We start from the raw sequence: 27,111 nt of genomic DNA, 5'->3' as shown, positions 1-27,111 counted from the left end.
GCTTCTGTCATCTTCTCTTATCTACACCTTTCATGACTCCTAACTTCCATTGCGATAAATTCTTCTATCATGCATTGCAGCTTTTCCAGAAGTTGACTTCCAAATGCTCAAAGGATAAAATACCTTAGTGTTTGATGGTGCATGCCTTTAATGCCAGCAGTTGGGGTGAAGAGAAGCAGAGGCAGGCAGATCTCTGTGAATTCAAGACCAGACAGGGCTATACAGCAAGACTGTCCCAGAAAACAAAAACAAAAACACCTTTTGGTTAGGCCTCAAGAAGCCATTGGGATACTACATGAATGTCACAAAGAGTAATCACTATTCATGCTATGACCTCAGTGAGTGCATTTACAACAGAACTAGTCTACTGGGGGGCGGTGAGGTGGCCTTTCTTCAGGTATATGTGGGTTTTTGTTGTTTTGTTTTTTGCAGTGGGTTAGGTGAGCAGTTTTGGAAGGTAAGTGCAAACATCACCACAGTAGACCTATCATCAGGAAACTCATGCTTTCTTATTTGCTTTCGAGGATTAGAGGTAGAATGAAGGGGTGAAGCATGATTCCTAGGATAGAGTAGGTGTTCATACAAGGCTGGCCAGTATGATACAACCCAACATACAGGAAAGACCTGGGGCTGGGGAGCCAAAAGTACCCAGCGTATCATTTTAGGTGGCTGTTGGGACTCTCAAGTGCCAAGTAACCATTGAATGATGTTTTGTCAAAGTGTGGGGGAAACAGTTGAGTTTTCTGAAAACCAAGTAGTAGTTCACTTACCAGGAATGTCCCTCAGGGATCGCTGGCACTCAAAATTGTGATGTGTTACTATCACAAAGGTCCTGCCTAGCTTTAGTGCAGGCAGCAGAATGAAACCTAAGAGATGTCTTCAGGGCTCAGAACACCCACTAGTAGAGTCACAAAACCCTGAGAACACAGAGGAATGTGTGTGTCTGCTGTAAGTAAACAGCATTTCAGTAGAACTTGGAGTAACACGATGAGTGGTTTTCATCTCACCCCGTCTATGCGCACTAGAAGGTCTGATTGTGTTATTTTGAAGATTTTTTTTCTTTTCTACTTGCATCTTCCTTCCTCATGGCAACTCATTGTGTGCAAGAAAATGAAGAGGAAATTGTTAACAGCCTGATAGAAGACCAGGTCCTTCACTCTGCTATATCCTTCATCATCCAAAGGCCTTGAACTAAGTGAAATTCCACATGGGAAAACATTTCCACTGGCTTCTACACAGTGTCAGACAATATTGAGGAAAAAGAATTTCCTTGACTGAACCACTCTCTGTTCTGTGGGGAAGTACCATATCCTTGAGAACAGGAGGGTAAATTGTTAAAGAAAAACCCGTGTCCTTAAACATAGCTGGGCGATAAATCACTCCTGGGCACTTTTTCAACATCAAAAGGATAGATGCTACTTATCCCGGGACAGAGAAGCATGCACAGCGGGAAACAGAAGCCGGGAGTTCAGCTGTGGGAACTCCAGCCTTGGAGAGAAGGTTTAAACAAAGACTCTAGTTGGCCGCCTCAACTCTCCTGTACGCAAACCCCATTTGATGCTGTTATCTTTATGGTGTTAGTTGTTATCCTAAGGCACATTCTCCTCTGCTCTGGATTCTCTTTTTTGAGAACTCTAACTACCTTAATGGAGCTTCCTTAGGTGTCTGCTGGATGATTTGATGATGTCTGTTTGTCAGTCAGTCTATCTGTGTATCTCCACCTCCTCCCTGCCCATGCTCCCCGAAGGTCAACTTGATCATCTTATTAGATGCACTGTGTATTTGAGATTCCTTCCCTGCCTCAATGCTGAGGTGGGATGAGTAGGCAGCCCTTCTATCCAGAAACATTTAAAGAAAGAGACAGGCAAATATATCCATTGTAAGCTTTTTCTTTTTCTTTTTTAGAATTTAAGCTTATGAGTATCTATGCCCACTATATTCATAATTACAATTTAATATCTGCATACAAAAGCTATGTAAAAATCCATTTTCCCAAATATACAAATTTTCTTTTTGGATAGTTTAAAACATTTTGATCACAGATTTCAACAATTTTAGGCTGAAAAAAATATTACCAATCTAGCAGTATCACTTAACACTGTTTGCAAAACACAAATCTTCCACTGACTGTAAACCTCTCTCTTCTGTACCTTTTTTTTTTTTTTTTTTTCCTGATTCTCAGGGCATGAAACATTATGGAAAAAAGAATCATCTTCTCTGAAGAAAGCATGGAGAACTACTTTGGCTATATGATGTCAAATGACAGATGCCAAGGTCACAAAACACAACCAAAGGGAGGAAGTGGCATTGGGCCACACGAGTGCACTCATGCCCTGACCGACCGTCTCCCTATCAGCGCACTGGCTTGCCTACAGTCTCTTCCTGTGTCTCACGTGTGATCTCGTGAGTACTGTCCACATCCTCAGAGGAAAGACTGACATTTGATTGTCTTGTGCATAAGGTGGGTCAGCTTGAGCTGTGCAACAGAAAGCTACAATCAGTGTTTACCTGCACAATATTGCTCCTGAAGGCGCATTAATTAATGTGGAAACACACTAGAAATGTGTAATTTTTCATTTGCAAACATTTATACAACACAGTAAAAATTCTGTGATAAGGCCAAACCTTTTTTTCCCTAGCCTTTTTTTTTTTGTATGTGTGTGTTTTTAATGTCTTTTTTTCTTTTTTTTAAAGATTAAAGTAAAATGTTTCAATTGTAAAAAATACACACCGGGCAAATCCTTACCTGGATAATAAATATCTACATCACAGTACAATAAAATTTCTTCTCTATAAAATTTAAATATGGATCAGTCTATCACTATCAAAAGAAACACTATGCTAACATTTCCGCATTATTAAAATAACAGGAAATTATGAGCTTATTGTAGGACCTGATGCCATCGCCATTAGAAAGGGCCAGGAGATTCAACTGTCTGTCGTCTCTCATTTTGAGGAGGATCTGTGTTTGGTTATTCAATTAAGTTCATGAAAAAGGTTTAGCCTTACAAAACGCTGGCTACATCTCAAAAACCATAAGACTGATTTCATAATTTATGACTCATGCAGCAAAAGGTCAATATGACATGGATAGGTTTGAATTCCACAGAATGAAGATGTCTCACTGACAATGACATGCTCTGAAGAGGCCCAGCAGGTCATGAGGCTGGGTTGGGGAGGCTGAGTGTGAGGAGATCAAGGCTTGGGCGCCAGCCCTGCAGGTTGATGTGCAGGGTGGAGCCAGCCTCACTCTCCCAGATTGCACTGGGCAGGGGTGGCACTGGGGCCACAGGTGGGGGATGGGCCGCGCTGAGGCTCCAACACACAAGTGCATCACTGAGGACTGAGGCTCATCACACTAGGAAAAGCTCAGAGGCGGCACATGGTGTTTTCAGCAGAATCGTAGAGAGTAAAAGTTGTTCTTTTCCCTTCCAGTTTCTGGAAGTTCTGCACATTGACACTGAAGTGCAAAGCACACTTTAGGGAACAAACACAGGTACACACACATGTGCACACACACGTCTATTGTATGTGCACAGCCTTCTCATCCATACATTGATTTGTAAGTGAGCATCCCGGCGGGATGGGCACGTTTCCCTTGACTGGAATGTCTCCCCACAGTGGGGCAGGTATGAGGGTTCTTTCCACCACATCCACTTGATTTGAAAGTCTGGACAAGATTAGAAGAAAACGCTTTTTAAAAAGAAAAGAAAAAAAAAAGTTGGGAGCCAATTCCTCACAATCTAGTTTCAAAAAATGGAGTTTCCCGGAGGAGGGCACGACTTTAGTCATTCTGATGTCCTGCTGGCCTCGTTCCTTCTGCCAGAAGAAGACTGAAGCTTGCATATCTTATTCAGTAGGAATGCTCAGCCTCCAGCACACTTGCTAGAGCAGGGTCTGCCCCTTGAAGGTGAACTTTGACAGAGTGAGGATAACGTGCTGGGACTGACTGGACAGCCGAGGATTGGGCTTGTGCCCAGTGGTGGTTAATCCCTACAGCACCCTCCATGACCCAGGTCCAAAGTCCTGCACTAATGCTGGAATCCAGGTGTCTGATGTCCTTCAGAAGCCATCAGAATCAGGAAACTTCCTCAGAAACTCTTGTGTCCTAGCAGAGTGTGAGCCTGTGCGGGACTCACCAGCCAGCCTCCCTCCCTCTCCTTTTGGGAGAACTTACCTCACAGCAAGCTTGTTTTTATTGTCTGGACAGAAGTCCTCCAGGAGAGGTGACAGAGAGAACAGATGTTTAATGAAGTTTGTGAGGAAGGAGGCTGGCTACAGGCTGCCTGGGAAAGCAAACCCTCAATGGATGTTTAAACGTGAATCTATGGAGCTTCTTGCTTCTATTTTAATGTCTACACCAAGTCCACAGAGCGTTCTCATTTTCTTTACCTGGGAAGTCGGTCTACTGCTTTAGCACACAAGTGTGCCTTCTCCCTAGGCTATTTCCGCAGGCTCTGGAGACTTTGAGCACTGTGCCTCTCCTCTTCCAAGGCCATCCTGCCTTCTTCAAGTCAAACTCTTATTTTGAATAGATACATTTCTTAGTTTTGAATGGGCCTTGCCTTTTGTCTGATAAAGGCAACACATTTGAATATGAAAGGGATCTTTCAAGGACACTCCCCACCCCTTTACTGGAAGGTCATAAACAGAGAAAATAAGAGGGATTTTAGATTGACTTATTTACCCAGTTAGAAAACTGAAACTGTGAGGATCTAAGCCGACCAGGTGGCCAAGCACAAACTAGAACTCAGGTGCCCTGACTTCCAGGGAGGCCAAGTGTGCTCCAAGTCTAATGAATGCAAGGGCGGTACCTCACTCTTCACAGTGACTTCCTTTCTTCCATTTTTAGTAAGTCTTGCTGATATGGCTTGTTTTCCCCGGTGTTTCCGGGATAAGGCAGTGACAGGCAGGCAAAGGGGTAGGTTCATGCTGCGGTGTCAGTGAGGAATGGGGTACATTCGGTGGCATGGGCACATCCTTTGCCCGTTTGCAGTAAGTTGTCGCTACTTGTTTCTCAGGAACGTCTACTGTACGCGGGTCACTGGGGGTAGGCCGGGCAGCACAGGGAACTGTTTTTATGCATGGTCTGCCGTTGTTTTATGAGGACTGTTTGCCAGTGTAATGATGTTTAAGCTATAGAAGAATTAGTGTTTAAAAGAGTCGAGCTGTTTAGTGCCACTGACTGTAGTGGGGAGGAGAGGGGCTGGGCGAGAATTGTGACTAAAGTAAAGCTCTTACGGATCCAAGACCAGTGAAAGCATCCTCCAGCCACGGGACAGCCTTCGCCATGATAGCCCATGGGTAGTGCATTTCCTTTGGATCAGAATATTCCTGCACTGATCTTGCTCAGGGATTTTCCCAAACAAGACTGGAATTTCAACACGTGTGTCTCCCCCTGACCAGAAGTTCTAACGCATAGGGAAGTGACATCAGCCCCCAAGACAACTTGGATAAAGACCTCTGTGAGCTGGGGAAGGGACTGGGTTCGGAGCCACCAAAGAGACACGGCACTCTGTAAACAGGCTTGAGCTTTGTGGAAATGGCTTGTGAATCTATGTAAGCTGTGGAGACGCCTTCCCGCTCGAGGTAATACCACTTGCATTTTGGAAACTATGCTTGTAACGTTGATGGAGATTTCCCAGCTCTATGGGCATGCTGAGAAAAAGACTCTCCTTGTGGCCTCAAACCAGCCAAGTCTTCAAGTCATACTCTGTCCAACTTGAAGTAAATCACCAGGTTACAAGAGGCCATGGGAAGGAAAGCTGACTGGTTATGGTGTGGCTATTCCTGCACATTCCAAGTCATGCTGCTTGGAGAGTCAGGGTGCTGGAAATGGTGAGCTCCTGGGTAGAATCTGCTTCTAACCCTTACACACTGAAAGCCACACCCAACCCGAGGGGGCCTGGACTCTGCCAGCTTCGCCCTGCGCACATCAGAATTGGCTCAGGATGACCGCGGTTGTGGCTTTAAGGCTTCTTTAGTTTTCTGCAGTGCCATTTGGCTTGCTTGAGTCTCCGACCAGGGACAGATGGGAGCTGGTGATGGCTGGTGCTGGTGAGATAATGAGTGTCCCCCCACTCACCCTCCACTGCTGTAAACCCTTCAAAGCACTCACACTAAGGACTGGGGAACAAATGTGACAGCGACAAAGACCCACATTCAAGAGACAGTTTCCTCCCGCCTCCGCCTTGGTGACCCACTGACTCCGGATGACCCCACCCGACAGACACAAAGCAACAAAGAAACAACAACACAAAGAGCCAGAGGTGGAATGAATCGACATCCAGTAGCGCTGCAGGAATGACAGAACCTGCCCAGTCCACTTAGTCCTCGAACACTTCCAAGAAGAGAGGGGGGAAGAGCTCCGTGGGGCACTCCACCTTCATGTGGAGGAAGCGGCTGGCATGGCAGGCTCCAATCATCCGCAGGTCCGTCACCTTCATCAGGAGTTTGGGCCAAAAGTGTGTCACGTGGTGCTTTCGGTAATTGATATAGTGTTCAAAGGCCAACAGGAAACTGTCTTGATATTTCTCAATTCTCTCAACACAGGCCAGCCCTGGGCGATCTGAGGGGAGGAAGAAGATGGACATGAGTTCAGAGGTAGGAGGAGGGAGCTTGTCTGATTCAGTTCCAGATCTGGGGACTTCACTGCTCCCAGGATTGAGTGAGCATGTGGCATGGGCTGTAGAATACCAGGGGCCAAGGTGGCGGTTGAAATTAATAGCTTTGGTGTGGGATGCAGTGTTAAAATGGATAGCTCTGGTGGGGGTGGGGTGCAGTGTTGAGATGGATAAGCCTGGTGGGGGTGGGGTGCAGTGTTGAGATGGACAGGTCTGGTGGGGGTGGGGTGCAGTGTTGAGATGGACAGATCTGGTGGGGTGGGGTGCAGTGCTGCGAAGGACAGATCTGGTGGGGGTGGGGTGCAGTGTTGAGATGGACAGATCTGGTGGGGGTGGGGTGCAGTGCTGCGAAGGACAGATCTGGTGGGGGTGGGGTGCAGTGTTGAGATGGACAGGTCTGGTGGGGGTGGGGTGGGGTGCAGTGTTGAGATGGACAGATCTGGTGGGGGTGGGGTGCAGTGTTGAGATGGACAGATCTGGTGGGGGTGGGTGCAGTGTTGAGATGGACAGATCTGGTGGGGTGGGGTGCAGTGTTGAGATGGACAGATCTGGTGGGGGTGGGGTGCAGTGCTGCGATGGACAGGTCTGGTGGGGGTGGGGGGTGGCGTTACTTCCTGGCAGCCACAAGGTGAGCAACTTCATTTACCCCATGCTTCCTGCCATGATGCACTTCCTCACCACAGCCCTGAAAGCAAGGGAGCCAGTCAACTGCGGACACAGCCCTCTGGAACCATGAGCCAAGGTAAAACCTCCATCCCTCAAATTGCTTTTATGGAGGGTTTTATCATAGTGATGTAAAAACAGATACAGCTGCCATCCCTACCAGTTCCCTTCCATTATTGACTTATTCCAGATGAAATATCTTATTCTACAGTAATAAAATCCATTTTTCATAAACAGATGATAACTATGAAAACAAATGCATGGAGAAAAACTTATTAAATAATAAAAGTTTTTTTTTAATTAAAGGCAAGGGTTCTTGCTGAAGATTTTGTGTTTTTGAGCACTTTTTTTTGTTAAAAACAGGGTAGAAAGAGTTGGAGAGGTGTTACAGTCAGACTAGCATCATTCTCTCTGACTCATTTAGAGCTTACAGTCAGAAGAAATTACAGAAAAAATAACTTTCTCCCTATGTAAGTCAACATTATTCAAAAGTGTCTTTGTACCAATAATGACTGAAGTAAGACTTGCTTTCATTCCCTCCATGAATATGGCTCCCACATGCGTTCCATTTCTATTTTAATGGGTCACTTTAGAGAGAGGCTGTATTACAAAGGCAGCCCATAGAGAAGCCTCCAGTTTTGTTTCTCTGAATACTCTATTCCCTGAAGGACGCAGGGTCAAGTGACCAGGGCCCTGGTTGTAGCCTGGACACCAGCTGTGTGATTCTCCCACTGTGAGAACTTTCTCCAGATGGGTGCCAATCTCGTGAAGCCACGAATGTTCTTGTAGAATAAGTCTGGACGTGATAATTTTATGTTGCTTATGGAATCACATGAGATAACATTGAGTTTGCAGGATTCTATTGGTTAAAAGCAAGTCACAGGGAAGGGGTCACACAGGGTGAGAACAGCAGATACTGGGAAAACGGAGTCCCCTGAAGTCTTTCCAAAGTCACCGAGAGAGTTCAGTGTGCCATTCTGTCTATATTAAAAATCTCCACAAAATAAGTTTCAATAGTATTGCTTTTAAAATATCTTCCATATCTACACTTTATGTAAGAAATGAATTTCTAGGTCAGCTTAAAAATACTTAGCAAGCTTCAACTCAACAAAGAATTCTCAAGGTGTCTGCGACCTGGGTTTTGTGGCTGTGTTTAGCCACATATCCAATAACTCTTTTTTGGAGTCTACTGGGCACTGGTGAGACACATCTATGACTTCAAGGTATAGCTAGACCAGAGGGAGCTGTGGGCAAGTTCAGCAGATAGACAGAACGGAGTGGCAAAATGTTCTGAAATGCAGAGGCCGACCTGAAGTCATTGTCTACATTTCAAGACCGGCTTCCCTTAAACAACGCAGTGTGCTTTGCATTTATTTATCGTGACATAAATAAAAAGAGGAGAGTGTCAGCTCTGCCATTAAACCTCCACTGTCGGGAGCTGGAGCTTGGACAGGGAGCAGAGCTTGGTTAAAAAGATGGTGGTAGGTTAAAGACAACATCATGTCCTCCCGGCCCCGGCCGGCCGGGTGAGGTGAGGGAGAATGATGAGTGGGGGCTGGAGCCAGGACAAGCTGGAAAATAGAGTGTGGCTGAAGGGACGCCCTGGGACTTAAGTCTGGGGGGCTTCTGCGTTCATGTGCTCGAAGGCCTCTCTCTTGGGACCCAGCAGCTTGTAAGAAGACTGAGTACTCTTCGTGGAAAGGCTGCTAGGAGAGACTTCTGCAGGCATCTTCCACGACTCAGCTCCAGCTCTGCTTGTCTTGGGTGTCTTAAGCACTCGGCTTGGGATTGGTGTGCTGCACAGTGAGAGGAAACTAAAACTTGAGCCGTGTGTCCACAGGATGGCGCTGTCACTCATAGCCATACTTAGCACAGGCAAAGCCAGAAGCAAGCAGGGTGGATGAATTGTCTGCCCAAAGGGGACCATTTTATAGGATTTCCATTGCCACTGCCCCCGTTTTCTCTATCTGAACTGGGCACCGTGCCAAGATTTACCCCGTGCCTTAGCTAATCTTCACAGTAATACAGTGAGGTAAATATTCTAATTTCAATTTTATTTAGAGATAATGCAAACTCAGGCAGCTGGATAACATGCTGGTTGGGACTTAATATGAATGTTTTGTGGGTGAGGTGGGCATCCGAAGCTAGCTCTGTCAGAATCCAAGGCCAACAGAACATACACTTCTGAAATACTACAGCTACGACTGTTTCCATAAACGGTTTCAGAGAACATCTGAGTGAGAGGCCAGTGTGGGCTCTGTAGTGAGTTTCAGGCCAGCCAGAGCTGTACAGCATCTGACTCTTGACATTCTACATTCAGTTCCCTGTCCACTGAAAGAGAGTGAGGTAAGACTCTGAACTAGGGGGAGACAGACAACCCATTAAGGGATCTGAGTTAGCACCAGACCCCAGAAACCCTTTTCACATCCGCTCACCTGAAGACATCAGCAGGACGGCCTGAAGCAGAGCAACCTCCGTGTCATCCAGGTTGAAAGAGGACAGAGACATGCCCAGGTCAAAGATGGCATCCGACACCACCCCAAGACCCCCATTTTTAAGCTGGCCCCGCGTCACTGCCATTTCCCCATTCAAGGTTAGAGTCTCGCTCTCTGGGTCGTAGCGCACAGCAGCTCGAAGGGACATGATCTCCATGCAGCAGCCTTTGAGGAGGATGATCTGGTCTTCACAGGGCAGCTGAAAAGAAGCAGGCACATCAGCACAGAACAAGAAGACAAGGGCCAGCCATGGTGCTGGCAAAGCAAGAGAACAGCCTCTGTGACCAATCTATGTCTGCATTCTCTGAGCCTTCATAGTCTACCTGGGGGACGCTTATAACCATCTTTTTATTGGTTCGTTTTGAGACAGTGTCTCCCTGTGGAGTGCTGGCTGACTTGGAACTCACTAACTGGCCTCAAACCTGAGGCCATCCTCCTGCCTCTGCCTCAAACCTGTGGACTGACTACAGGTATGTTACATTATGTCTAGACTTTTTAAAAAATGCCTATGAGTGTTTTTCTTGCATGGTTGTCTGTGAACCAGAAGAGGTCATTGGATCCCCTAGAACTAGAGGTATGGATGGTTGTAAGCTGTCATGTGGGCGCTGGGACTTGAACCTGGGTCCTCTGGGAGTGCAGCCCTGCCAACCACTATTTTTAAAACCCCAAACTGATTAATCTCAGCAGTTTACATTTCTTTTACCACAGGTCTCTGACCGGTGTGACAGTCACACAGAAGAAGCCTCTGTTAGGCACCTTTATTTGGGAGTTTGTCCTGTAGTTACACTTGAAAATGCCACTGAGCACGGTTCATGCCTCATCTTTTTTATCGCTGGGTAGCTCCATAATTACCTGCTGACTCTGCACAGCTAACAGCGTGCTTTTCTGTTTTTTGAAGGAAATTTGCTTCCAAGTGTCTCAAGAGGTGCAAAACTGGAAGGCTGCAGCCGATGGAGTGACCAAGGCGACCCAGAGACATACAAGCTTTGCTCATGGTCACCGGCAACTCAAGGGCAGAGGTGAAGCCAGAATTTGGATGTCATGGCTCCCATGTTTCTATTCTTGGGGACAGATACCAGAGTCAATGGACAAGCAAGGTCTTTTTGCTCAGATTTCAGGGCCATTTAGAGTTCATTTGGTCACCATGTTAATCAGAGTTTATGATAATAGGTTAAATCAACTTTATAACAGAACTCTGTGTGGCAGAATAGTGAAAATAAAGATTTGTTTTCTGGTGTAGGAGAGAAAGTTCAAGAAGAATTCAATGTTGAATCATTTGAAAGGGTCTGAGTAACTGTTATAACTTGGGTTTCATGCAAGATTTACACAGTCATTTTAGTTAAACTTCACAGTAATACAATAAGGGACATTCTAGTTTCATTCATGCATGTGAAAAACAGGCATTCAAAGTGTAACATGCCAGTGTGTGGCTGGCACAGTGATGTTTTGTAGATGAGGCTGGGATTTGAAACTAGCTCTATCACAATTCAAGACCAACACACACTTCTCAATTCCTCAGCTATGGTGAAATTCCCATAAGCATTGACTGTGTAAATTTCACATGTCTAAGTCTTCCATGAAACTGGTGCAGCCTCTTTTTGGAGATGGGAACTTGTTGTGAAATACCAGTTGAAGATATGTTACACCCCTTTGTGCTGTGGAATATTGTTTATGATACAAAGATGTGCTGCCCTCTTTTGTGTTGCATTTGTTTAACTCTGTGAAGCTGTGTTACTTTGCTTGTCTAAAATACCTGATTGGTCTAATAAAGAGCTGAACAGCCAATAGCAAGGCAGGAGAGAGAAATAGATGGGGCTGGCAGGCAGAGAGAATAAATAGGAGGAGAACAAGAAGAGGAGGAGAGAAAAAAAGAGGAGAGGAAGATGTCAGGGGCCGCCCAGCAACACAGCAGTCAATGGAGTAAGAAGGAAAGAAAAAGGCATAGAATAAAGCAAGGTAAAAGCCTAAGGCAAAAGGTAGACAGGGTAATTTCAGTTAAGAAAAGCTGGCTAGAAACAAGCCAAGTTAAGGACAGACATTCATATTCAAGAATAAGTCTCCATGTCTTTATTTGGGAGCTGGGTGGTGGGCCTCCAAAGAGTGAAGAGTGAAGAAAACAAACAAACAAACAACAACAAAAAAACCTACAGGAACTCTCAAAACTAAAACTAAAAGCAATCCTACAAATCCACTGAGCTGCGTGGAAGACACTAAGCAGTCCACACTCCTGTTCACTACTTAAGTTATAGTACCATTTCAATTTTAAACTGCTTATATTTCTCTACCAGAAAAGGGATCCATGCCTATCAACTCTGCTATTGTACTCACTTAGTGACTTGTTTTTGTTTAGGTCCTGACTTGTACTCCTAATTATATCCTTGGATTCCTGACTCAAGAGGGAGTTGGAAGTGGGAAGGCTGAGCTTGGTTACACACAGCAGCAGGGCAGGCTGGAGAGAGCAGAGCAGAACCCATTTCAACTCCTCCAGGATTCTTTGTGGGATCCTGAGGTGCAGCCTGTGGGTCCTACCTCAGTGTTTTCCAAGCTCCCAGGTGATGCTCACACTAAGTACTGAGCCCACTCTTGAGAAGAACCATTCAGCAGTAATATGAAATCTCTCTCCCCACCTTCCCCTCCCTCTTCCCCACCCTCCATCCCTCCCCTCTTTCCTTCTTTTCTTATTTTGGAATAGGGTTTTACAGAATCTAAGTTGACCTCAAACCCCCTATGCAGCTGATGATGAACCCAAACTTTGGATGCCCTTGCCTCTGTTTCCCGGGTATATACCACTGTGCCTAGTTGATATACTGGGGGTATCAACCCAGAACTAGGTAAACACTCTACCAGAAAAGCCACACACATCTCCATTCCCCAGCATTGCAAAATTTCTAATTAGATAAAACCCAGTTATTTTCTTTTACATATTATGAAGTCTGTGAACTTGGGCTGGCCAGCAAGCCTTACAGATAAAGTGCTGAAGACTGGTTCAAATTCAGATAGAAGCCAAGGAAGCATTTGCAAAGCATCATCAGTGGTTTAGAAACTTTTCCAGATGCCTTAGAGTGGTCTGTAGGATTCTGGTGAGATCAGAAAGGATGTGGGCAAACATCTCGGAGGCACTCGCTGCATGCTCTCTCTGTGAGAATGCTCCAGCAGTGGCCTGACAGGCAGTCACAGGGCATCAGTCTTGCTGTCCCCTAGATCACCTGGCTGATGGGCACAGATGACACACTTCAGCAGGGGTTCCTGTGAGGCAGCTCTGCTGACAGAGCTCACAAAGCCTGCCCTGGTGGACGACAAGCCATGTTGGGTGCTTGGCAGGATCTTAGCAGAATAAGGACCACAGTTCAAATGGCAGATGCATTAAACTGCCTCTGCCAAGGGACCCCCCCTCAATAACCATGGGAAGCTCAGGACCCACAAAGTTCATCTTCCGCTTTTAGGCTTCTGAGAGGATGAAAGTCCAGCAGAAGCCTAGAAGACACTGAACACTTATAACATGTTGTAAAAATGTTTTCTTTCTTTCTTTCTTTCTTTCTTTCTTTCTTTCTTTCTTTCTTTCTTTCTTTCTTTCTTTCTTTCTTTCTTTCTTTCTTTCTTTCTTTCTCTTTCTTTCTTTCTTTCTTCCTTCCTTCCTTCCTTCCTTCCTTCCTTCCTTCCTTCCTTCCTTCCTTCCTTCCTTCCTTCCTTCCTTCTCTCTCTCTCTCTCTCTCTCTCTCTTTCTTTCTTTCTTTTTTTTTTTTGAAAATTTGAGATGAAATTTCAATACCAGCATTGAAGAGATGGAATCCTGGTGGGGAATTATGTTTCTGACAGGAACGTGGAAGAGTAAGCTAGCTGTAGTCCTGGCTTGGAAAGTTCCAAGCAGCTTTTTACCCACAGCATTGAATTAAGTGCATGCTGGTTGCTGTGGGTGGAGGTAGATTCTTCCTTTCCTTCTTCATAAATTATCTCGAATATCTCTTCAGTGATTTATACAAATTTCATATTAAAAATTTAACATTAAGGGCTGGAGAGATGGCTCAGTGGTTAAGAGCACTGACTGCTCTTCCAGAGGTCCTGAGTTCAATTCCCAGCAACCACATGGTGGCTCACAACCACTTGTAATGGGATCCGGTGCCCTCTTCTGGCCTGCAGGGACACATGCAGGCAGAATACTGTATAATAAATAAATAAATAAATAAATAAATAAATAAATAAATAAATTAATTAATAATAAATAAATCTTTAAAAAAATAGCACTCTTCAGGGTTAGGGATTTAGTTCAGTGGTAGAGTGCTTGCCTAGCAAGCACAAGGCCCTGGGTTCGGTCCTCAGCTCTGGAAAAAAAAATTTAACATTAAAATTTCTGGTGGTCATTGGAAGAGCACTTGCTATGTGACTGGCAAGCTGGCTTGAGGCGGCTAACTTAATTTTTTATTTTTATTTTATGTGCATTGGTATGTTGCCTGCATGTGTGTCTGTGTGAGGGTGTTGGATCACATGAACCTGGAGTTACAGAAGTTGTGAGCTGCCATATGGGTGCTAGGAATTGAACCCGGGGCCCCTGGAAGAGCCACCAGTGCTATTAACCGACCGTTAAGTCATCCCACTAGCCCCAAAGTGGCAAACTTGACCTCAACAAAATTCCTTTAGCCTCTATGAGCTGTGGCCAACACTCCCCCCACAACACATGCACACATTCTCTCCCACACATGGTGGTGGTGGGGGAGAGGGAGAGGGAGAAGGAGAGGGAGAGAGGGAAGGAGAGGGAGAGGGAGAGGAGCCAAGAACAGAGAACCAGCCCAGCAAATGAGAAGGCAGTGGCAGAGTCAGTGAGAGCAACGGGAGATGGTTCCTGGATGACAGGCACACGCTGAAGACCTCAGGAGGTGAAAGAACTCTCTGGTCCTTCAGCTGCATACCTGGGACTTGCCCTTAGGAATGAGCACCACGAACAGGGTGTGGTCATCAGAATGTTCACCGTGGCCTGTTTTATTAGTGGAAAAATGGAAATGGATGGCAGGTCTAATAAGAATGAGCCCAAATGATGGTGGAGCAGATTTTTGGAATGCCATGTGACCATCAAAGTCACCTTGTAAAAGGATTTGTTAATGATATCCTACCATTGAGAATAACCTGATATCCTGGGCTGCGTGGGTCACAGCGTTTCTAATTCTTGGTGCTTATTATGGAGTTCATTTTGTTCATGAGATGCATCCTTATAGCTGGGTCCATTTCTCTTATAAAATGTTAAAGAACAGTTTTAATAAGTTGAAAGTAGGTCTCGGTTATTAGCGAATTTTACATTTCATATATATATATATATATGCATGTATGCATGCATGTGTAAATGTGTGTAAAGCAGATAAACATTTGCTCCTAACTATGGACAGTGTTATTTTGTGGCTATGGATTAGCACTGTTAACTTTAACTGTAAGGGTGATACAGCCTAGAGTCACCTGAAAAGAGATTCAACTGAGTATCCATCCTTATCAGGTGGGCATGTCTGTGAGGGATGGTTTTGATTGTTAACTGATAGAGGAGGGCCCAGCCCACTGTGGGCAGCACCATTCTCTAGGCAGGTGGTATTGGCCTTATATAAAAACTAGTTAAGTATGAGCCTGTGAGTGAAACAGTAAGCAGTATCCTTCACAGTTCCTGGCTTCAAGTTCCTGCCCTGGCTTTCCTCAGTGATGAACTGTGACCTAGAAGTGTACGTCAAATAATCCATTTCTTCCCCCAAGTTTCTTTTGACCATGTTCATCAGAGCAATTGAAAGGAAGCTAGAACAGGTACTATTTCTGTCCATCCTCTAGAATGTTCATAAATGTTACTTTAAAAATGTCAAAGGTCATTAGGAGGCAAATGCTTTCTCTGTCTTAGTCCCTATCCTTAGGCCACCTTAGGCTCTGTCCTTCTGGGTCCGGCTTCGATGGACACTCAAAAACAGGCAATAAGAAATTTCCCCACTCGTTATCTGAGGTCACTCTCACTCCAGCTGGGTTGTCCTTACTGCGAACTCACAACCAGGATGAGCGGGACGTTAAGACAGCGGATGGTCATCCTAGACAGGGGGACTTGGATCTCCCAGCTGGGGCAGAACCTGCACTCACCCCCAAAGCTTGCAGAAGAGGTCACTGCTGTCTGTGATGTCTCCACATGCTAACTTTCTGAGCCTCCTTGAAGGTGTGAGAGCAACAGAATTTCACAAAGAGAGAAGTTCTCCAGGAGACACAATCAGCCCTACAGGGTTCGGAAAGCCAGAGGCAGGATGGGGATGTCCTGATGAATTGAGAAGGGGAGACAGTACAGCCTGTATGTGGTGCTTGAACCTGAGCTCCATTCCCAGAACCCACGTGTTTTACTTTTTAAAGCCAGGCATGGTGGCACCCACTTGTAATCCTAGGGCAGGGGAGGAAGAGACAGACAGACAGCCGAAGCTGGCTGGTTGGTTAGCCTAGCCCATTCGGCAAGTTCCAGAGAGACAGAGAGAAGAAATAGCAGCATTGTTGGCTGAAACGTGTTCAGCACTTGTCACTCAGGCAGGGCAGAGGGACAACGTTTTATATGTGTGGCCTGACCCGAACGTCCCACGTGTCCTAAGAGATAGCACTGCAAGTCTCATTTTAAGGCTGATATGACCCAGGCCAGAAGATGGCAACGCACATGCTTAGGATTCTGGCTCACACCCTGTAGTGGCTTTGTTCTCACCTGCTGCAAGATGGGGCTGTCAAAATGAGGCAGGAAGTGAGCTGAGGTGAGGTAGAGATGTGCTAAGAGAGGGAGGGAGTGTCCCTGAGGGGAAGCATGGCTCTGGGAAGTGAGTTTTCATGCTCCGGAGAGGGCAAGGGAATGCACTGGTAGGAAAGAGGGAGGCTCTACAGAGACAATGAGAGTCTTGTGCCGTGAGGGCCATTTGACTTCAGTTCTTCTGGATTAAGAATCAACTGCACAGCCATCTCTCTGGAATATTCTGTAGAAGGGGCATAGATTAAGTTCAAACCTTGGCAACCTACTCGATAAGCTAATTTTGCCTCTCTCTCAGTGATGGCTGAAGGCACAATTGGAGGACCAGCCTTTCTTTTCTCTTGACAGAACTGGGGAGAGATCCTAGGTCACGCATCCAAGGCAAATGCTCTCCACTGAGCTGTAGCCCGGCAGGCATTCTTATTTTACACGGACTCTGCTTTCCTACCACGAAGTTCTGCTGATTACTGTTGAACGATATCCTGCACTCTTGGTAATCAATGGAACTATTGTGAAAAGCGGCCCAGAAGGAAGAGCCATTTCCTCACCTCACAAAACATGGGCAACTTTTTGGCAAAATCCACCACTCTGGTGATTGCTGGTGTGATGATTTTTGTAAAATGGCTGAAGGCTTCCAGGTCAACCTTGCCACCTTCTGGGGCGTTCACGATGGGTGCTTGTCCAATGTCTTCTGGCTGAGGAGGAGAAGTGAGAACAATTTCAGCAAAGCTGGAGAAACCTTGGCTTAGCACAGCCCTCATGTGGCAGGGACAAGATCTGTCACTTCCAGTTGCCCCTGTACGTTGACAAAGTGAATAACTTTCATTTCATTTATGACTTTGAGCAAATGCTTATGCCTTGGCCATTGTTTCAATAGGCTACCAGGGATAATATTCACAGGCTTGGTGAGGGAGAGAGAGAAGGGGGTTGGGGGAGGAGAAGAGGGAGATAAGATAGGGAGGAAGAGGTGGAGGAAGAAGGATGCAGGATAGGGATCTGGGTTGTTCCGCTGGCACAGGGGGGTCATCCTCAGGTGGGAATTCTAGGTCACTGGGATGGCACATTCAGAACACCATGTATTCTGGGGTTGTATTGGGAAAGTGAGCACAGTAATGACGGCACACAATTGGTCAGCCCTAGCAAACTCTAGGGGTCCACATTCTTGCTTCTGACACAGTGCCTAGAGCTCAAGTTCCTTCCCCTTGGGTCTCGTGGACTACAGTTTGAGGTAGTCTCAGCTGATCACTGAGGGGGGACCATCTCTTAGCCCACTGAACTGAGTTTTATAAGCTGGGCAATCCTTAGGGCAGGGTGGGACATCTGCTTATCTCTAATATCCCCGGAGTTCTTGCTGTTTACTTGTTCAGAGACAACCCATGGCTGAGCTTCTCAGAGTAGACAATGGAATGGCTGTCACTTGGGGATGCTCTCAGGTCCTCCCTGGACCTGATTGTTCAGAAGTGTGGTTTCAGCCTGGCCCAAGTGACTTGTGCATGGTAGACTTCCCTATATCCACAAGTCACTCATGTCCTCAGTTTGTATTCTGTCACCCCCATTAGGGTATCTTGTGCTGTCCCTGTACTTTTTGTGAGGACAAGACTCCCCAGTGCCCTTTCTTGTCTCTGTGACACCAATAACCACCATTTATGTGTGGCCTAACAGCACACTGATGCCAGCCTCCACTTTTTATCCTATGTGGCTCACAGAAGTCCAGGCTTTGGGAAGAGTCCAAAAGCAGGCAAGGGAAACAGATCTATAACATGTCTACTTTCTGACACCTGGAAACAGATGGTCTTTCCAGAATTCTCAAGGAGTTGTGAGTGCCACCAAAGAGATCAGAGACTCATGGCTGTGGGATGGCAGCCATCTTTGTCTAGTGCTACAGTGAATGGATGCAAAGAAGACATGGTTTCTCCAAGATACCAAGTGGTGGGAGTGGGGAGTGGGCGGCAGTGAGTGGTGCAGAATTACTCTTCACTGTTTGTGGAGTAGTCACACCAACAGTGCCCACTGCTCTTGGCAGGACTCTGTGGAGTAGTCACACCCTCAGTGCCCACTGTCAGGGGTAAGGCTCTTTGGAGTAGTCACACCATCATTGCCCTCTGCCCGAGGCAAGGCTCTGTGGAGTAGTCACACCATCAGTGCCCACTGTCAGAGGTAAGGCTCTGTGGAGTAGTCACACCATCAGTGCCCACTGTCAAAGGTAAGACTCTATGGAGTAGTCACACCATCAGTGCCCACTGTCAGAGGTAAGGCTCTATGGAGTAGTCACACCATCAGTGCCCTCTGCCCGAGGCAAGGCTCTGTGGAGTAGTCACACCATCAGTGCCCACTGTCAGAGGTAAGGCTCTGTGGAGTAGTCACACCATCAGTGCCCACTGTCAGAGGTAAGACTCTATGGAGTAGTCACACCATCAGTGCCCACTGTCAGAGGTAAGGCTCTGTGGAGTAGTCACACCATCATTGCCCTCTGCCCGAGGCAAGGCTCTGTGGAGTAGTCACACCATCAGTGCCCACTGTCAGAGGTAAGGCTCTGTGGAGTAGTCACACCAATATTGCCCACAGCCAGAGACAGGGCTCTGTGGAGTAGTCACACCATCAGTGCCCTTTGCCTGAGGCAAGACTCTGTGCTCCATATTTCTAGGCCTCACCCCTCATGTCTGGATCCAGAGCCAGGTAGGACTAGAGGATCTGTCTTTCTGCAGAGGTTAGTCTGGGTCCCCCTGAGGATGCCAGGCTGTCAATAAGCAACTTCAGCTTGGGGCACTGCAGGAGCCAGCTTCCCTGCTACACCCTGTTAGTGGTCACACCTCACAGGGCAGCAGATAACTCTTGCCCTCAAGTTGCCAGTATATCAGGAGCCACAGGGGTAACCCGTCCCCACAAGCCTGGGGAAGGATTCTGAGAATGTGTGTGTTCACAGAAAACGTGGGCAGCGCTGACCTCTGTGAAGTTATCCGTAGGTCCATCTGGGCTTTTTTCATTTTATTGTTTTGGTGATAGCAAATGGATGGAATCTGGTTTCTGCCATGTTTTCATAGTGAATGGTGATATTCTGGGATAACCAATCCCTGGCTTTTCTGGACACAGATGGGATAGATGGAGTGATGATGTGTACAATTCCTCTCCTACTTTCTGTCATTGCCTGAGCTGAGGGAAAATGTGCATCAGGCCTATTTTGGGGGCCACTGTTCCCTGCATCCTGAGGATCTTGCTGGCTTGGATAATCCCTTCTTGCCCTGATCAGGAGGCCACTCTTGCCTCCTGGTTCTCTTCACAAGCCTGTCAGGAAGACAAGCTGCTAAAATGAGCATAGCAACACAGTAGGGAGCTCTGAGGAGAAAGTACTGATATTACACACACACACACACACACACACACACACACACGCACATGCACACGCACGCGCACGCACGCACACACACACACACACGCGCGCACACACGCGCACACGCACGCGCACATACGCGCACACACGCACACATACACACACGCACGCACGCACACGCACACGCACACATATATACATACATGTAGGAACATCTCAGAAATAATATATTTTTGTGTATATATGTGCTTGTGTGTGTGTGTACACATGTGTTGGTGTATGTCACATGCATATGTGCACATGTAGAAGTCAGAGGTTGATATCAGGTCTCTTGTTCAGTTGCTTTCTAGACAGTGATGACAATTATAAGGAGGGATTTTAATTTATTTTTAAAACTTATTTTTATTTCATGTTTGTGCATGTTTTGCCTGTATGTATATGAGTGTTCCTAGTGCCTGTAGAAGCCAGAATAAGGTATTAGATCTCCTGGGACTGGAGTTATAGATGGTTTTGAGCCACCATATGGGTGCTGGAAATTGAGCCTAGACCCTCTAGAAGAGCTGCCAGTGTTCTTAACTCTGAGCCATATCTCCATCCCCAGATTATGTTTTGAATTCTCTCATTGAATGGTGGGGGTGGCTCACTGACTGAGTTAGACTGGCTGGCCAGGGGCTCCAGGGATCTGCCTGCCTGGGTCTCCCCAGTTCTGGGATTATAGGAAGACACCTCTGCACACGGGTTTTTCTGAGTGTGCTGGGGACCCAGCTCAGGTCCGCATGCGTCCACAGCCAACATTTTACCACCGAGCATCTCTCCTGCCCCCAAACACTCAAGCATCCACCGGCTGGGACTAGTCTGACTGTATTGAATCCGTCAGCACCGTGCCTTTGACAATGCTGCTGCCCACTAGTTCTCATTCCATCTGTGGGTAGAAAAGCAGCAGGATCACTTCCTGTGACCCGCGATTTGAAGGAAGGAGGAAAACTATGCAAGGGAATGTGCACCAATGAAATTACAGCCCCGATGGAGCTGCGCAAGCTTTTCTGCTGGGAAACCAACATTAGAGTAGAAAAAAGCATTCTGTTGGGTCAACAAGGTGTATTTCCATAGGGAGCTCAGGTACAAGGGAAAAGAAAAGGGACCTGAGAAGGAGGTGGGTTGCCAACTGGTCTAGAGACCTGAGGCTGAGCTGTGCAGATGCCCATGTGACTTCCCTGTAGATTTTTTCACCCATAAAAACTCTACATTACTGGACTCTTCTTGAATCTGTTAGATAGCTTATTGTGACTATTGGCCTTGGGTACCAAACAAATGGGATTGATCCTATGTCCAGTATGTATTGGTGCCCCAATACCAAACTCCAGCACCAATGATGCCTCTGGCTTGTGTCTACCTGCTTTGTCTCTGGACCTGCCAGCTGCCTTAGCTTGCTCATAGGGTGTTCCAATAGTAACACTGACTTCTGTCCTCTGTTCCCTAAATGGACCACCTAGGTCAGTGCATCTGACCTTACCACCTCCACTCCACAAATTGCCTTTCTCTTTTCTACTGTAGCCTTCTGTCTGGACCTTTCCTTCCTCTGGAACTCCTACTTCAACCTCTCATCTCTGTCCACTGCAAACCCCAACTCACATCCTGTCTGTTCCTAGACATCATGCTAGATGACCTCATTTGAAATGATGCTGACCTCCTTTGCACACTCCTGGTGGCCAGTCTTGCTAGATGACCTCATTTGAAATGATGTTGGCCTCCTTTGCACACTCCTGGGGACCAGTGGGTACCACTATTATGGTGCTGAACATCTGTTACTCTTACTTTTCATAGTTATCTAGGCACTCTTCAAAGATACAGACTTCTCAAAGGGAAAGGACTAAGGCTTTGTGTTTTTGTCTGCTGTGTACCAGGCCTTTGGCTGAAGTGGGGCAGAAAATTTGCTTGTTCATATATTTACTCGTCAGCACATATCAAGTTAATACTACAAGCTAGATCTCCCTCTAGATGCTGAGATTACAGCACTGGACAATGTCTCACAAGGCAAGCTGCATTGTAGTGAGGGAAGATTGAGGATAGGCAAGACAAATAAATTCGCCCAAGAACTCCAGCTCGTGGTAAGCCTGGAGATGACGCTGGTCCACCAAGGTCAGGAGACAGGTGGTACTAAGGTCCAGTTGAGAAGCAAGTGGCCAGGGCTTTGACCAGAAGAATGCCAACGTGGCAGCTGTCTGTGGATTTGCAGGAGGAACACTGAAGGTAGAGGGAGGAGTTGTGTTTGGAATATGAAATGTTCCTCATGGGCTCACATGCTCAAACACTTGCTGGCACGCTGTTTGAGAAAGTTGTGTAACCTTCAGGAAGCGGAGCCTGGCTGGAGGAAGTAGGTCACACGAGCAGGTAACCCACAAGGTTTCATTGCCCAGCACCCCCTCCCTGTCTTTTCTCTCAGATGCAAGGTGATCCGCTGCCTCCAGCTCCGACTGCTGTGCCTTCTTGGCCATTGTGCTGGCTAGTTTGTATGTCAGCTTGACACAAGCTGGGGGGGGGGCGGTGCCTCAGTTGAGGAAATGCCCCATGAGATCTGAAAAGGCATTTTTCTTAATTGGTGACTGATGGGAGATGACCCAGCCCATTGTGGGTGGTGCCATCCCCGGGCAGGTGGTCCTGGGTTCTGTAAGAACGCAGGCTGAGCAAGCCATGGGCAGCAAGCAGCACTCCTCCATGGTCTCTGCATCAGCTCCTGCCTCCAGGTTTCTGCCGTGTTTGAGTTCCTGCCCTGACTTCCCTGAGAGATGGAAGTGTGAGCTGAAATCAACCCTGTCCTCCCCAAGTTGCTTCGGTCATGGTGTTTCATCGCAGCAACAGAAACCCTAACTATGATGGCCATGATGAACTATTCTCCCAAACTGTAAGCCAAAGTAAACCTTCCCTCCTTGAAGCTGCTTATTGTCAGAGAAAGAGCAACTAACACACCAAAGCGAAGTTCTGAGGACAGAAGAGAGACCTGGGTGGGGGCGGGGAGCCCAGCAGAGAAGCATCACGCTGGGCCCCACGGACCACAGGAGGAGAGAAACTCCTAAATACAAAACAATGCTCAAGGAAGGGCTACAAACAGGACAGAGGCCTGATGAGGTGTCCGGCTGCTGGGTTGGGGAAGGAGTGAGTCAGAGGGAGAAGTCGTCGCTGGGGACAGCAGCAGTTTGAGCAGGCTTGGGGGGGTGCACTATGGGTTCGCAGTAAAACCAAAGTGGAGAACTTAGGAAGATGCACTGGGTGTCAGTGCAGAAACCCAGAGTGGCCTGGATCCTCTGGGCAGTGGGGACAGAGAGGTACAGAAAAGGGGTTCAGGTGTGTGTGCAGGCACTAGTCTCTGCTCGGCACTGGGGAGGCTGGAGTTACACACACCTCTGCCAGCTGGCCCTCTGTGTTGAGGTTGCCTTAGCATTGTTGGAGGTAAGTAGGAGATGTGGCCAGCTGGCCTTGTTTCAAATGGCTGGCTGGAAGCCAAGGACATCTCAGCTTAGGCTGGCAGCTCCCTGGCACTGACAGAGTGGGATTTGGCCAGGTGGATGAGTCCTCTCTGTTCAGCAGGTGTCTGCTCACACCATTACAAAGCCATGGAGAAGGACAGGGATGCATTCAGAGCCTTGGGGTCTGGGACATGACTTCAGGCCTCTGCTTCCTGGGATGAATGGGATAAGACGGTGAGAGTGGGGAGGGGTGGGATGAGGCATGGAGCACGGGATGCCGTGGGGCATGGGATGCCGTGGGGTACGAGATGCTAGGCACCGCTGTATCCTTTACAGTGAACAGTTTTTACACCATTTGAGATGGTCACAAGGCAAATGAACTGTAGGGGTGTGTGTGTGTGTGTGTGTGTGTGTGTGTGTGTGTGTGTGTGTGTGACAGAGCTTACTCAAGGTCACACATTAGGAAGGACTAGATCCGGGCTCCAGTGTCTGTCCCCACACAGCTAGGCTCTCCTGCCTGCTTCTGAAATGATGATGATTTGGGGTGACAGATCATCTGTAGGATCTGACCACGCAGACCACAGATGCACCTCTCTGACCCTCTGGTCTGTGCCCCTCTGACACTGCACAGAGAGAAATCGGGCAGGTCTGTCCTGACTCTAAAGGTCACGTTTCATTCTTGTGCAGAAAGTCTGCCAGCTGCCCCCTCTAGTGCAGCAGGGAGGAGAACAGTGCACAGTGTCGCCAGATGACGACGGCCACGTGCACGGCAGGCTGCAGAGGGTGTGGGATTTGTGCCAGCGTCTTCCTGCCACGGAGAGGGCAGAAACAAGCCTCCCTTCCCAGCCCACTTCTGCTTTTCATAACAGTGTCTTCACTGTTGAAAACACTTCTGTAACCCCGGAGATTGAAGTGGATTGACGAAAAGCACGAAAACAACATAATTTAAATGCTTCTGGATGCGGCTTGACAGCATGGGTTTAGGTTCATTATGAAATGGCATGGATTTCGCAAAAGTTCCTCATTTGCCAAACACTCTCATTTTCTCAGATGGAAACACAGATCTGAAAACCAGATCAACCCACCGCCTCTTTTCCTGACTTGGTTGGAGTCTGTCCTTGAGGGCAAAGGAAGAAGTTGTTCCTTTTGGAGACCAGACACTCACTCCTGGTCAATGAATAGTACAGCTTCCATGACAGCACAAGATTCTCAGTCCCTCACAGCGACCGCACTACCAAGGTCACCAGCCTCTTCACTCCTTCTCCAGAACAAGGCGGAACATCAGCACATGAAAACCAATGAAACAAGGCCGGGCAGTGGTGGCGCACGCCTTTATTCCCAGCACTCGGGAGGCAGAGCCAGGCAGATCTCTGTGAGTTCGAGGCCAGCCTGGGCTACCAAGTGAGCTCCAGGAAAGGCACAAAGCTACACAGAGAAACCCTGTCTCGAAAAACCAAAAAACCAAAACCAAACCAAAACAAAACAAAAAACCAAAACAACAACAACAACAACAACAAAAAAAACCCAAGCCAACAATGAAACAGTATGCAGTACTCTAAGCACAAAGAGGAAACATAAGCCCTAGACCATCCCTCTGTCCATGGCAAGCTTTCGGTACACGGACACTGCTCTTTTGCTTTCCATTGCTGTGATGAAACACCCTCGCCAAAAGCAACTTAACGGTGTGTGTGTGTGTGTGTGTGTGTGTGTGTGTGTGTGTGCTTATTTACCTATACTTCCTGTCCTAGCCGCTCCCTGCTGGGAGCCAGGCAAGAACTCAAGTGAGAGCTTGGAGGCAGACCTGCTTGCTAGTCTTGGGGCGGAGAGATAGCTCAGGTTAAGAGTGCATACTGCTCTTGCAAAGGACCCAAGTTGAGTTCGTAGCACTCGGATTAGGGGCCTCACAACCACCTGTATCCCCAGCTCCAAAGGGATCTGACACCTCTGGCCTCTAGGGGCATCTGCACCCACATACACACATGTACCCACAGACACACATGCACACACATATACATATCCCTACACAGACACATATGCACACACATACACTTATCCCCCCATATATATATTCCCACACAGACACACATGTACACACACACACACACACACACACACACACACACACGCATACCCCCACATAGACACACATGTACACACAGACACTTATCCCCACACAGACACAGATACACACACAAAAACACATCCCCACAGAGATACACATGTACGCATATACACTTATCCCCACACAGACACACACGCATAAACATAACTTAAGAGGATAAATCCTCAGACTCTGAATAGAAACACTTTAGTGATGACAGAAACAGGGTTAGTTAGATTCATCCCCATCTAGAGGTAAAAAAATGAAAGCATAAAATTCCCCGGAAGTCCAGACCGGGCCTGACTCCTCCATCTGACTCAGAACTCAGCCTGAATTCCACTTCCTGTGGATTACTTGAAATCAGAACGGAGCTCCAGGCCTGGCTGTGGCCCACACATGTGAGGATGGACTGAGGTGGACCGAGGAGGCCTGTGGGCATGCTGGGCTCGGCACTGATAGGGTCTAGATGGATTGGTTTGGAATTGGCCTGCTGATCCAGAACTAGTGCAGTTTAATTTCTGGACAGGCACATGGGGTGCGGCCAAAGGTAAAGTACCAGGGCGCTGCCCTCCCATCCAGTAAGGCTGCACGGGTGGTAGTCAGGAGGAGTCTAGACAGACGGGACACCGGGGCTGCACATGCTCCCCATGTTCCGGCCCAATCTAGCTGAGGGAGCCCGTCAGCTTCTCATGTCTCTACCTGTAGGGTTGGCAGAGGGAGGGGACAGTAGGGCCCCAAGAGTTGAGGCTCGAATCACTTGGGTGTTTGGTGACTTTTCTAGAGACCATCATCAAAGTACTGGTGACGTGTGAGAGAATTTGTTTCAGAACAGGTGGATTATGCATAGCCTTTTCTCCCCCCAAATTCCCTTCATGATTGTTATTGTTGGTCCTGGGGATTGGCCCAGGACCTCACGGGGCCCGGCAAGTGCTCTCTGGCTGAGCTGTATCCAGGGCTCTTTCTTTGCTTTTACTTTTGAGATAGGATCTTATTAAGTTGCCTAGTCTGGACTTGGAGCTCAAGCAGGCCTTGAACTTGCAATCTTCCTGCCTAGGCATTCTGTGAAGTCCTGATTGCAAGCTTGAAACCACTGCATCATAATGCTGCTGTTGCAGTGCATAGGTAATTCCACCACTGTAGCTTCTCATTTAAAGAGAGCGCCTCTGATGTACAGACAGATCTACAGGCTTTGCTGCCAGCAAGGCACTTCCACTTCATACACTGAAGGCACAGCCAGTCTCAGAGGCGGCTGGATACTGGCTAGAGCAGGTGGTCTGTCTGATGAGGTGGGGAGGGGGTGACTTGGACCAGAGGCTTGGCTTTGGGGCCTGGCTTAGCCACTTACTGTCATATCATCTGTGTATGGGCTTAGTTTTCACATCTGTAAAATGGGGATAGTAGCTCCAGCAAACTCGGAGTACTAGGAAGTCTGGTTGAGAAATGGATGGCAAGGGCTTTCACTGTAAAATCGACTAAGCATCCATAGATCTGAAAAGATCTGCCTCGTCTCCATACCTCCCCCATCCCTACACTCTTATTCCCTGGCTCCTGGACTGAAGCTTTTATTCCTAGATTAGCATTTTGACTTTTACAGATAAAAACTTAGATCATGGGAAGGGACTGTGAGGAGAGAAAGGTGTAGCTGAAGTTTTTCTGTGTCCACATATGCATAGGCTTGGAAGAGAAAAAAAAAGTAATATATACAGT

The 27,111-nt window shown here is 47.3% G+C and overlaps 1 protein-coding gene across 6 annotated transcripts in view; it reads right to left on the bottom strand.

Moving 5' to 3' along the window:
- Nucleotides 1-1,873: 1,873 nt before the first annotated feature.
- Nucleotides 1,874-27,111, bottom strand: part of Thrb (thyroid hormone receptor beta) — a 368,908-nt gene continuing 343,670 nt past the window's right edge. For all 6 annotated transcript variants that reach the window (XM_028875676.2, XM_028875677.2, XM_028875678.2 and 3 more), the window contains 3 exons: nucleotides 17,060-17,206; nucleotides 9,722-9,980; nucleotides 1,874-6,568 (listed from right to left, as the gene is read on the bottom strand). In XM_028875676.2, coding sequence (XP_028731509.1) covers nucleotides 6,327-6,568; nucleotides 9,722-9,980; nucleotides 17,060-17,206 — 648 coding nt within the window. In that variant the 3' untranslated portion in view covers nucleotides 1,874-6,326. The remainder of the gene's footprint in view (nucleotides 6,569-9,721; nucleotides 9,981-17,059; nucleotides 17,207-27,111) is intronic.

Source organism: Peromyscus leucopus, chromosome 9, assembly GCF_004664715.2.
Source record: "Peromyscus leucopus breed LL Stock chromosome 9, UCI_PerLeu_2.1, whole genome shotgun sequence".
Classification (NCBI taxonomy): domain Eukaryota; kingdom Metazoa; phylum Chordata; class Mammalia; order Rodentia; family Cricetidae; genus Peromyscus; species Peromyscus leucopus.
This window is presented reverse-complemented; position numbering and strand designations above follow the sequence as displayed.